Source organism: Carya illinoinensis, chromosome 1 (assembly GCF_018687715.1).
Source record: "Carya illinoinensis cultivar Pawnee chromosome 1, C.illinoinensisPawnee_v1, whole genome shotgun sequence".
NCBI classification, from domain to species: domain Eukaryota; kingdom Viridiplantae; phylum Streptophyta; class Magnoliopsida; order Fagales; family Juglandaceae; genus Carya; species Carya illinoinensis.
Genome location: NC_056752.1, coordinates 36,247,479 through 36,260,304, shown reverse-complemented (window position 1 = coordinate 36,260,304; position 12,826 = coordinate 36,247,479). Strand labels below are relative to the sequence as shown.

Sequence of the window (12,826 nt, the reverse complement as noted above, 5' to 3'; positions counted from 1 at the left end):
TCTAAAAACATGTATAAAGGCATGTGAGACTTATCGATACAAAAAATAGAGTATCTCAAAAGAGAAAGGCACAAATAATTTGATGCTCCTGAAGAGGCCATACCCACAAAACAAGCAATAAAGTCCATCCAAATTCTCTGTATAAAATTCTCCTATATAAACTCTTGAAGAGTGCCTCCTGAAGAGGTTTTTCATGAAAATGTCTTCCCTTGAAGAGGGACAGGTACCTGAAAATAACGAGATCTCGTTACATTTCATGAATAATGGAGAAATTATGAATAGAAATAAAATCGTTGTCAACAACGTATTTCCATATGAGATGGCAATTGACATTACCAGAAGTAATGATGAAAGTGAATCAAGAATCGTCGAAGAATACGACGTAAAATATTGGCCAAATTTGAAAGAAACAATTCCTGCAGAATTGATTCACTAGTAAAATATGATGCATCGGGACTTATAGTCCAAACACCTAAAGAGGTGATGCTTGTTGAATGTCAGTGGGTATTTATAGAAAGGAAATAAAAATGTGATATATAAATCACGAATCAGTTTCTCAATTCCTGCAGAATTGATATGCAGAATTGATATCACTAAGTAAAATGTGATAAATATTGACTTGAAGTCCAAATACCTAAAGAGGTGATTTTTGTTAAATATCAGTGGATATTTATATACATGATATAAAAAGCCTGAAGCTTTTAATATGAAAATGTGATATAGAGATCACAAGTTAGTTTCTCGAAGAAACAATATTGATATGTTTTTAAAGTGGTTGAAATCATATTGAGATTTTTATTAGCTTAAAAGTTACCGAGAGTTTGGATATGCATGATTAACTGCATATTTATATGGATCATTGGATCATGATATATATATATATATATATATATATATATATATATATATGAAAATCCCTGAAGGATAGAAAATGTCTGAAACTTCTAATATGAATACATCTGGAAATATGTATTCTATCAAGTTTCAAAAATCCTTATATGATCTAAAGCAATCCAAACGCAAATGAAAACAAGCTATTATTGCAGTTTATATATATGATTTAAATGTCATTGAAACTCCAGAAGAGCTCATAAAAACTGCACATATTTGAAATATAAATCTGAAACCCTTGCGGCTTCAAGGGGAAGATGGATGATATTATTAGTCATGAAATGCCATCTTTTAATACAATTAGTATTTCAGATTCATATTATGGGTTTGATATGAAATGTGCATTATTAAAGAAGAAATAAAGCACACAGAACATTTACCAAAAGATAGAAACACAAATATGAATATTTGTGAAATATTATTTTATTATCTTGAAACAAGAATTACAGAAATTTAAGGCACTTTGCCTCATTCTTCAAATGCTCTTGTTCTTCAAGAATCTGCATGGCATCCCTATCTAAAGCGGTGGGCAATCGAAAAGAAGATTTAAGCAAGGATTTTAAATTCCTATTCTCTTGCTTTATTGATTCTATCTTCATGTTGGACTCCAGAAGAAGTCGCTGAAGTATAGCAATATTCTCGTGGAGATCGTCAACTCCACAAGTTCTGGATTGCAGTCGCTGAGAAAATGCGACAATGGATGATGAGTATCGGGTACCGAGACTCACAAGCTCATAGATAGCTTCATTATCTGCCCTACGAGTCAGATCATTATATTGCATGATAGCACTTGTGGTAGAAGCAGGAACAGCTGATGAACGAGGTGCAGAGTACCTCATATATTGGCCATGAGAAGATCGCTGAGCCATTGCAGAGTAAAAATGCAGAAAGAGATTACAGAGTAAAAATGCAGTATGATTACAGAAAAGTGAAGAAGATGAGATGTGAATGAAGATGAGCTGAATATCTCTTTTATAGAGAAAAATTATGATACAACATCTCTCGTGAAGCAAGAGAAAAGAGACGAAATATAGCTTCATAGCTCTGCGGCGCCCGACAGCACGCCTGACAGCTGAGGCGCCTGACAGCTGCAGCACCTAACAGCACGCCTAACACCTACAGAGGAGTTAAAAATCTGCGGTGCTTGTCTGATCTCAAAAGGCTGGCCACCGTTTTTATTAAAAATGAGGTTAGCGGTTTAATGTTGATGAATTCTCCACTAACTGTGTTATTTACAAGAACTCCAGAAGAGTACAATTCCAGAAGAGTAGTGATCAGCAGAAAGATCCAGTTATGATTATTTTATCAACATGGATCAAGTCCACAGTTAGTTGGATGTACAAATGCGAGTTATCTTTCAGATATACACAAGAAGATCATTGCAATTCATGAGAAGAAAGTTGAAATTGATATCAAGAAGGTACGGTCAAGTAAAAAAATCTGGCAGATTTATTCACTAAAGCATTACCAACTGCAACATTTAAGAAGATTATGCAGAACATTGGAATGCGGAGGTTTGAAGACCTGTTATCATGCACTTTTCAGGGGAAGTAATGTCTTGAAGACTTGTGCTGATTGTACTCTTTTTCCTTCGCTAAGGTTTTATCCCACTGGGTTTTCCTTTGCAAGGTTTTAATGAGACAATCCTAAAGCACTCGGTGATACATATGAATACTGTACTCTTTTTCCTTCGCCATTGGTTTTTTCCCACAGGGTTTTTCCTTGGCAAGGTTTTAACGAGGTATATTCTTTAAATATGGTCATCCAAAGGGGAAGTGTTATAAACTATCTTGAATTGTATGACCACATTTATCTAGTCGTCAAATGCATAGTGCATAGTGCTAGCATAGTGAGCTAGCATAGTCCCCTTTGTACGCCTATATATATCGTTGAATTCTTTAAGAAATTGATAAGTTTGATATACAGATCAAGAATCTCCTCTCATTCTCTCTTAACTTCTCTGAGTTCTCTTTCTATCGTTGAATTTCTTTCTCTATTTTCATGATTTTATAACAGTTATAGAATAGTTTTGTACTTTATAGATTTTGTCCTGGTGTTCTTGCAAGGATATAACCACATGTACTACGTCAACTCAAAACTGCATTAGTCAATGGATGCATGGAGTGTATGATGGAAGAAAAGGATCAAAATCATCAAGTAGCACAGTGGTTATTAATTAAAAAAAATAACAAGAGCAAACCTTAATCTGATCATAGTGTGGTAGGAATTTTGGATTTTTAAGAGGCCTTAATTGAACTTTAAAACTTAGAATTCAAACAATATTCAATATTCAGTAAATGCTATAACTTTATTAAATTTGTGGATCCAAATTAATTTTAGATTAATTTATATTTAAATATAAACTTTATTTATATATTTTTTAAGATTTCAAAAATTGTATCTATTTTGTTAGATATGGGCTGAAAATCAGGTTCTTGGTCCACAAATAGTCGAAAGAAATTTTGAAACAGATTCAAAGCTCCATGAATTACGGGCCTACATGCCATTGAGGCCTACGGATGGGCAAACGGCCTGTAGGCCGATCTGTTTGCCCAACAACCGGGCAGGACGGAGCCGAGGGGCATGTTGCACAAAGAGCCCCCACCCGGGTGGTTGCGGGGGGCAGGGTGGCTTGCTGCCGCCCGCATAAGGCGGGTAACAGGCCTGAGTCAACTGACATAGAAAATGCTGCATGGGATTGGAAAAAAGAGAGAATTTTCTTTTAATTATTTAGTTAGAAGTTAAGCCCCCGGCATACTTACCTTTGAATTCCTGGCGCGTTATTTTAAGCAAAATATCGTTGTTACGCCCCGCTTTGAACTCCGACCCTTAAGCAACGGCATCCCCTCCCTCTCTCACAATCTCAAGCCACACCCCTACAAACAAAACTCAAAATCCAAACTCTATTTTCGTCTTTTGATTCCAAAAATTTGAATTCATTTCCAATTCCACCACCTTTGGAGGTTAATTCCATGCACATAGTAAAGATTTTCGCAAACACGCAGGTACGTACCTTTCTCACTGTTATCCTTCTTTAAGCAGTAGTTCAGTTTTATCCACCTAGGTACGTTTTATTTATACCAACAAAAGATGTTTACCCTCTTTTGCTTCTTCGTTTTCGTTTATTTGTATTTTTTTTCAGTTCCATCTTGGTCATTTTTTCTTTTGTCATTTCTTAATTTATGATATTGTATGATTGGGTTTTTTGGTTATTCCATTATTTTCTATACTTCGATCATTAGTTTTATGGATATTCTTTCACATTTGAACTTTCAAGTTCAATTGTGGAAATAAGTCCTGTGTTACGCTTTGATTGTACGAGAAATTAGTGAGGGTGGGGTGATCGTGAATGTTGCTGATAGTGTAGCTGGAATGTAGTAAATATGGGGGAACATGTGGTGGAGTATTTGTTTGATATTCTTTCAATGTGTTGAGCCCGCAATAATATTCATTAAATGCTGAAAGAAGAACTGAAATTTTTTCCGTCGTTGGCGCCAGATGTAAAATTAGGCCTTGGAAGCTATAGAAGCAGGTAAGCCAATTGATCGAGTTTGTACACCTATCGACAGCATGATTGTCTGAGCATTAAGTTTTGAAACTCTTAAGGAAATTGTAGAGGCATGAAGGAAATAAGGCATAAAAGGACACAGAATGTTCATATGAAGCTATAAATAAAGTTGAACTTGTATTGAGACAATGACTAGGGAGGCCCCTAGTACCTCAGGTCAGCAGTCCTACAATGAAGCAGGGTATGTTCTGCCAAGTGGCAGGACCACCTCGGAGAGAAAGGAAAATGAGATCTGTGTACAGACAGGTGAGGAATTTTCCACTGAGTTTTTGCGGGATCGCGCTGCTCTGAGAAGATTGCCACTGATATCTGAAGTGGAACAGTACCAGCCAAAGAGATTAGGTTTTAATCTCAATAAGAACCATCAGCTGGCTTATGAGGATCTCAGTGCCACTGTTGGGCTGCACAGAATTGATTCTGAATGCAGTTCAGAATTCTTTGAGTTTGTCCTAAGAACTGAATATGGCGCTGAAGCAGAGAACAAGACTTATACTGATAATATAAACAGATATCATTGGGAATATGGTGCCATTGGGCAAGTGCCTGGTAACTTTTCTGATGAGAGTAAGCTTGATCAAGTAACTCCAGCAATAATTGCTCCGCCCCTACGTGTAGTGGGGTCCAATCATTCATACTATCCTCATGGACCAGAAATCTCAGAAGCTTCTTTCCCCGGCAAGATGAAAATTCTCTGCAGCTTTGGGGGTAGAATCTTACCAAGGCCAAGCGATGGCAAGCTTAGATATGTGGGTGGAGAGACACGAATTATATCCATCAGAAAGAATGTCACTTGGGTGGATCTTATGAAGAAGACTTCTGCAATTTGTAACCAACTGCATACCATCAAATACCAGCTTCCTGGTGAGGATCTTGATGCACTTATATCTGTTTGTTCAGATGAGGATCTTCATCATATGATAGAGGAATATCAAGAGCTGGAAAGAATTGAGGGTTCTCACAGACTGCGGATATTTCTTGTATCTTCAAATGAACCCGAGAGCCCAAGTTCTTTGGAAGGAAAGGCTACCCAGACAAGTGATGCTGATTATCAGTATATTGTAGCTGTTAATGGCACAGTGGACCCAAGTTCCAGGAAGAGCTCTAGTGGTCAGAGTTTGACAAGCCAGAACAGCCAATTTGGAAATAACTCAGATTATAGTCCAACTTTGCATCGAGACTCTCCTACATCACCATATAATTTAGAGATTAGGGATTGTAGTCCAAGTTCCTCAAATTTGGCAGGAGTGTTTTCCAAGCCTGCTTCTCAGTATCTAACTGCACTTCAGATACCAAGCAAGTCATTTAACCAGTCCCCTCCTATATCTCCCAGTCAGCGTCGAGATCCTAATAATTCTAATTTGCAGATTTATGTGGATCGACCATGTGCAGATGGCAATCAAATCATCAATCTATTTGTTAAGGAAAAGCTACCTTGTGAAAATCCATATTGTATTGAAAATTTGTATTATCCTGATGCCTTGGCTTATTACAATAATCTTTCTCATGGGCCTACATTGATGAATTACCAACAGCCTAATGAATATTTGGTAGAAACTGGGCATAACAACAAATCCCATGACAGACACTTTCACGACCGAAGCCCCAGAAAAGATTCAGAATATTCTCCATCATATGGTCAAAGTGAAATGAATTATGAGAAACGAACGCTTGGGGAAAGTGAATTCTATTCAGAGAAGGTTCCCCCCTTCCCCGATGCTCCAATGGGCTTGTGGCCAGGGTTCAATAATACAGATGTTTCTCATGGCAAAATCTTACAAGTATTGTCGGACTCTCAGTTGCAGGAACATGGTGAGAGGTCCAATTGCTACTTCTCACTGTCCCCTTTGAGTGCTGTGAGAGAAAAATCACTTTCACTAGAAATCCCTAATTCCTCATTACAATGTGAAGAGAGAATTGATGACAAGCCCCAAATAGCTGACTATGAGAATCAGCCTACTTCTGAGACCGCTGAAGATTGCAAGAAGATTTCTAAAATGGATCAAGACCAGAAAGACTCTGAGGGAAATGTTGAAGTTACATCATGTGATAATGCCACAGAGTTTAAGAAGTTCCCAGACCTGAACTATCTCCCTAGTGTTTGTCTATCCTTGAAAGAGCTACAAAACCTCAGAGGAAGGATTCATGTTTCACCCGTCATTTCTTTAAAATGTTCTCCAGAGCGCAGGAGGGAGCCCTCCCTTGATTTCCAAGCAGATGCAACTGTTCCTGAGTTTTCAATTAAAAGCCAAACTTCTAAGAAGGATAAGCATTGTGCGACAACTGAGACATTAAGTATTCAAGCAGCATCTGATGGGTACCCTGGAATATTACATGTTGCATCACGGGGATTGGATGACCAAGAATCCATGGACCAAAGATGTGTAAGTATATTTCCCTTTCCCAGAATTAAGCTTGTACAGAATAATAATCTCATCTATGCCTTATTTCAGAAGTCAACCACAAGCACTGTTTTCTGTAGAGAGGCTCCTCTTTATAATTCGGATCCCCTAGATTATTCAGACCACAAGGTTGACATCGTGGGACATGGCAGACCTTCTTATGATGAAGCCAAGTTTGGAGATGTCATCGGTGTCCAATCACAGCCATCATATTGTCATCCTGACAACAAGAAGCTGGAATCAGTTATCATTGTTGAAGATATAACTGATTCTACACGTCCTGGCGCTCCCTTGTCCTCAAAAGTTGTCTCAAGTACAGAGAATGAAGCCAATGATGATTTGCTATCTCCTAGGCAAACAGAAGCAGAGAATGCCACCTTAAATTCAGAATGCAAGGTAAACAGTTTCCGTATGGAACTAGAGTTCATGTTTTATAATAGTGAGTTTAGTTGTTAATTTGAGCTCATAACCTATATAGGGTGTGAAAGGTAATCGCAGAGATATTGATGACTCCATCACTGATGCTACAATAGCTGAAATGGAAGCAGGCATCTATGGTTTGCAGGTTCAGAATGTCTATCTTCTGATTTTATGCCTGATTCAACAGCAGTCCCCTTTCCTATCAGATTTCTTTGTTTTCATGCCTTGAAAATCAGACAAAAATTTCCAATGATTCTTTCATGTAAATGATGTGCACTGTGGCAGTAAACTATCTTACTTTAAAATTTTCCATTTTTTTGAAGGAGTTTTATCTGAAAAATTTACATTTTCCTCCGGATTAGAAATGATCCTAGGAAACAAAGGATTTGAATAAAAGTTGTATTAGCAAGTACTCGAGTTATGGAATGAAACTGCATTTATGGGCATGAGAGTTTCCCAACAGGTGCTTCTTCAACCAAATTTCCTATTTTTGTCATGGATTTTTAAGCAAGTATGCAAGGTTAAGTGAATAATGCAGAGACTTTCTAGATTTAGAACTGAACGCATGATGTCTTGTTCCAAGTGAATGGTGTTAGATTGCCGAGAAGATTGAAGCAACTGCTTTAAAGTTTATATCCATAAGAAAAATAATGGTATCAAAATTTTCGCTTTTCAAGTTCTTAAGAGAATGATGCTTTATGGCATCCAAGTACCACATGCAGTTCTTAACTAGAAAGGAGCTTGGTTTTATCTAATAGACTTCTTTGTCATTTTCTGTCATTTGCCTCTTCCTTTAATGTGTATTTTTCATGGCTATTCATTTAACTACATGTCTTTAAGTTACTGCCTTCAGAACGCTTCAACATGGTTACATATTACAGAACTACTTATTTCATTTCCTTTTTGTTTCTTTCTTAACTATTGCAAGGCTTTCAGTTCATCGCGGTAAGCAAATTCAGATTTTCCTAGACCAACTTGTAATCTGGAATTACAACCCTGTGATTGACTCCCTTATCCTATTTCTATCTTGCTTCTTTTTCTCGCTAAACAAATAAAATCTTGAGTCTATTTTTTTCCTGGAATCTAGAGTCTGTTTAACTGAATGCTTCGTATTCTGATCTGCAGATTATATCAAATGCTGATCTTGAAGAACTGAAAGAGTTAGGATCTGGTACGTTTGGAACTGTATATCATGGAAAGTGGAGGGGAACAGATGTTGCTATTAAGAGAATAAAAAAGAGTTGCTTTCAAGGCAATTCATCAGAGCAAGAGCGACTGGTGGGTCCTAAAATCATCAGTGTTTGAACATCTGAAATTCTTCTTTATCACAATTTTTGCTCATGGCTATATTCATACAGTTCCCATAATATACAGAATTTTTTTTTTATTATTATTATTAGAAGAGCAACTTCTCAATGACTTGAATGCCATTACTTGGTTTCATTATGAACATATATATATATATAGTAAAAATTTCCTCTCTACCTGTTTGTACAGATAAAAGACTTCTGGAGAGAGGCACGGATATTGTCCACTCTTCACCATCCAAATGTGGTTGCATTCTATGGGGTTGTTCCTGATGGGCCTGAGGGAACACTGGCAACTGTAACTGAATTTATGGCCAGTGGATCATTGAGAAATGTACTATTGAGGAAGGATCGGTGAGTCGGTACATGTTTCCTTTCTCTCTTTAACCCCATATATAGATTTATGCAATCCATAGAATTCTTCTTGCAGGGTGCTTGATCGCCAAAAAAGGCTAATAATTGCAATGGATGCTGCTTTTGGCATGGAATACTTGCATTTGAAAAATATTGTTCATTTTGATTTGAAATGTGACAATTTGTTAGTCAATTTGAGGGATCCTGAACGACCCATTTGCAAGGTAATTAATAGCAGAACAAAATTTTGATTGACACAGTTGTCCTCAGTATCACTCTTTATTGTGGATCCATATATATCATGAGTATTTCTATATTCTTTCAGGTCTTCCGTGATTAGTGTTTCTTAAACAACTTTTATCTTTGAGTAGTTAGATTTCAACTCACTTGGGATTGTAACCGCCTGTCAGGTTGGAGATTTTGGCTTGTCAAGAATTAAACGCAACACACTTGTCTCTGGGGGTGTTCGAGGAACCCTTCCATGGATGGCACCTGAATTATTAAACGGTAGCAGCAGCCGGGTCTCTGAGAAGGTTTTAGACTTGGGATAGAACCTATTATCTTACACCTCAGAGTTTTAAGTAAATTGAATAATAACCAATTATGCCTCAAAGAATGCAATAGCAAGATCATGTGTTTTCCTTTTCTTTTCAATAGGTTGATGTTTTCTCATTTGGTATTGTGATGTGGGAGATTCTGACCGGTGAGGAGCCATATGCTAACATGCATTGTGGTGCTATCATAGGTAAATTATAACCCATTGCTGAAATTAATGTATCTTTTTTCTTCATCAGAGTTTAGTTCCCTATCATATTAATAGAGCACTTTTCAACTTAAGATGATTTTGAAATGGCATGCTTTGGTATTCAATGTGACGCCCCCAACTCCCACGTACGGACACATGGAAATCGAGACGTCGGGATGATGACATTCAATTTAGAAGAGTCACTCCAATTTTTTCTCCATGACAGTTGCAAATTTGGTTTACAACTCCACATCTGGTGTTCTTTTGTGAACTTATGATTATAAGGTTGTCCTTGGAGACCATCCTTAGGAGAAACATTGCCATTTGAATCCAATGATATATGGTGATTATGGTGCCTTTTAGTGGCCTATTATGGGGAGCCCATCTATAAATTGGGGGTAGAAGCATGTCTTTTTGGCATGTAATACTAAAGCTTCTCTCAGGAAATTCTGGTGCTACCAACCTCTTTTTGAATCCATTATAACATTATAATCCAAGTACATTTGTGTCGCACGGATGACTCTTACCCATTAACATCTTGTTTGATGAAAGGTTCAATTTATTTCTATGGACTACCTTCTACTGTAATAATAAGTTCGTATGTTTAATTTGTTACAGTAGTCACTATAATGTTGACGCTAGGACAGTATCATCTTCCTCCCCCCCTCCCCCCCTCCCAGCTAGAGGCCCTACTTTGGTAGAGACATTACCTTTATTAGCTTGAATATCTTCATTTCTTCCTATATGAATCCCTGGATTGTCTCTTATTCATTGCCAAATGTTAGTTTAATCCCAGGACTTTTTGGCATGATGATCTTGAGCAGCATTTCAGAATTTTGGTTCAACCTTGCTTTTTGTCACTTGAGCTAAAATAAAATTTGAAAATTTTGATGTGGCCTTAGAAATCATGACCAATCAATATGAAACGGATGGAAGCATTTTTAACATTTTCAGATAACCAATGTGTTCACCTGATCCCCAAGTAGAAGGCATAGAAATCTCTGTCAGTTGTGGAAAACTAACTTATATATCTAAGAATTTGATTTTTTTGGTAAATCGCTTGTCATTTTCTTTTATCCTATTTCTTGAAGATTGCCTATTTCAATGAGTCTCTGCTATGATTTTGATTACCATAGTCTTGTTGTGAACTTTGCTGAAGGAGGAATTGTAAATAACACACTCAGACCTCCAATTCCAAAACGTCGTGATCCTGAATGGAAAAAGTTAATGGAAGAGTGCTGGTCCCCTGATCCTACAGCCAGGCCATCATTCACAGAGATAACAAATAGGCTACGTGATATGTCAACTGCACTCCTGAAAAAGCGACGTGGTCCTGCCAATAGATGAACCAAAAATCCTCATGTAAGTCACACTTGTACATAACCCAAAATGAATTAAAAAGAAAATTAGCAAATTTTGTTTTTCATTTTATTATATTGTGCGGAATCTTCTAACTGTAAAATAGCTTTTATATGGGCGGAGCCATTAATATAGACATTTATACGAATAAGATCCACTTGCAGTTTGTACTTTTTTCTATTTCTTTGATGTATTAAGCTAAAAAGACCTGAAATGATTTGTACATGGTAAATGTTGTTGTTCAAAAAGTAAGTTCTTTGTAAAACTTTTTTAGTTTCTTACAGGAAGTGATGGGGCTCCGTGGCTTCTCTATGGAGTTCATAATATAGGGCTGCATTTAAGTGTGGAGATATTGCATTGAACACAAGTTGTTATATAAGGTTCAGACTCTTGGAATTTTCCACTTAACACCCCTATAGGCTAATACCTTGTCTTGGTAGCCGTTGTGTTGAGATATAAATTAAATGGGATAATGGTACACCTACGACTCTCTTACAATTATTTTACAAATCATTTTAAATCAAACAATGTTATTGTGCTACTTCATTAAAAAACAATTTCAATTTTACATAACTACCCTTTATTTTAAGTAGAGTTATAAAATGGTTGTAGACTAATTGTAAGTTTATTATCCTTCCTTTGTATTACATTCTTAACACGCTCTCTCACGTGTAAATCAGACTCTCTCTCAATGGGTAAGCTCAAAATATAGAATCTTTGATTAAATGAGGTAGCATGTATAGTCAAAGTTCAAATTCAGGATCTCTGCCATGATACCATAAAGTTAAACGGATGGGAATAGGTAGATTTTATTATTTAGTTTATATCTTAAAGTTGCCCCTCATGTGTGTGGTGGACTCTTACAGTTTAATAGGTGGGCCCAATCCGTAGAATATTTAATAAAATGGGATGAAGTGTAAAATCTGCTATGATATTATGCGAAATCATCACTTGTCCTAAAAAATTAAACTGATAGGAAGGTGTAGATTTAATCATTTATATTTATCTTAACATATACCAACTCTAGAAACTCGATTTTTCTCCTTACTCTTCTCTTAACCTAGTAGTAGTAAACAATTAGAATTCTGATTTTAGTTTCTTTTAACTGAAACTTCTATAATGGAGTGCAAATATGTCCTTCCCTTAACAGAGATAGGTTGTAAATGGTGAGAAAGAAGGCATAAAACATGAAGCTTTGATGAAAACAACAAGAACTTCGATCTATTTACTGAGTTTTAGCAATACCCGGACAAGCTACTAGATTTTGGCCACAGCATCCGAGAGGGAGAAATATCTTAAGCATGATAGTACTCATAAATTATATAGTCAGTTACAAAATATAGGAAGTCCGTCGGCCAGAAGCATGTAAATATAAGGGCTATGAAATTTACTGGTCATTCTTCTAACTACCAGACTATAAAATGAGTAATCATAGATCCTTCAGTCTAAAATTTTAGTTAAACTTATGGGTAGGACCGTAGGAGACTGCTCACTATTATAATAACCATCCAATTATGATGCTCAATATTAAAAATATTGTGTCGTATTGCAAGGCTGAAAGCATTCTTAATGGATTAACCAAATGCATTTTTAAATTTTAGTTAATATCATATGAATTTACATTTGCCTATTCCATTTAAATTCAATCCCCACATTAGATTATTCATTTACTCTCTATATGATAATAAAATAGTATTAATTTAATATTTTTTTATTTAATTTATTTTTATCACATTTTGTAGTTCTACTAATTAAATATTAATAATAATTCTATTCTAATTAA

General features: G+C 36.3%; 1 protein-coding gene across 2 annotated transcripts; it reads left to right on the top strand.

Annotated features, from left to right (window-relative positions):
* Positions 1-3,412: 3,412 nt before the first annotated feature.
* LOC122316439 lies at positions 3,413-11,619 on the top strand. 2 transcript variants are annotated; one of them, XM_043132965.1, is made up of 11 exons: positions 3,413-3,896; positions 4,390-6,840; positions 6,910-7,254; positions 7,337-7,423; positions 8,404-8,556; positions 8,776-8,939; positions 9,016-9,163; positions 9,350-9,472; positions 9,597-9,684; positions 10,844-11,046; positions 11,328-11,619. In XM_043132965.1, the coding sequence occupies exons 2-10, from the start codon at positions 4,588-4,590 to the stop codon at positions 11,029-11,031; spliced, it is 3,549 nt and encodes a 1,182-aa protein (XP_042988899.1). In that variant the 5' UTR covers positions 3,413-3,896; positions 4,390-4,587; the 3' UTR covers positions 11,032-11,046; positions 11,328-11,619. The 2 variants fall into 2 exon arrangements, with proteins under 2 accessions (XP_042988899.1, XP_042988893.1); XM_043132959.1 differs by lacking the exon at positions 11,328-11,619 and having other exon boundaries at positions 3,414-3,896; positions 10,844-11,223.
* The last annotated feature ends 1,207 nt before the right edge of the window (positions 11,620-12,826 follow it).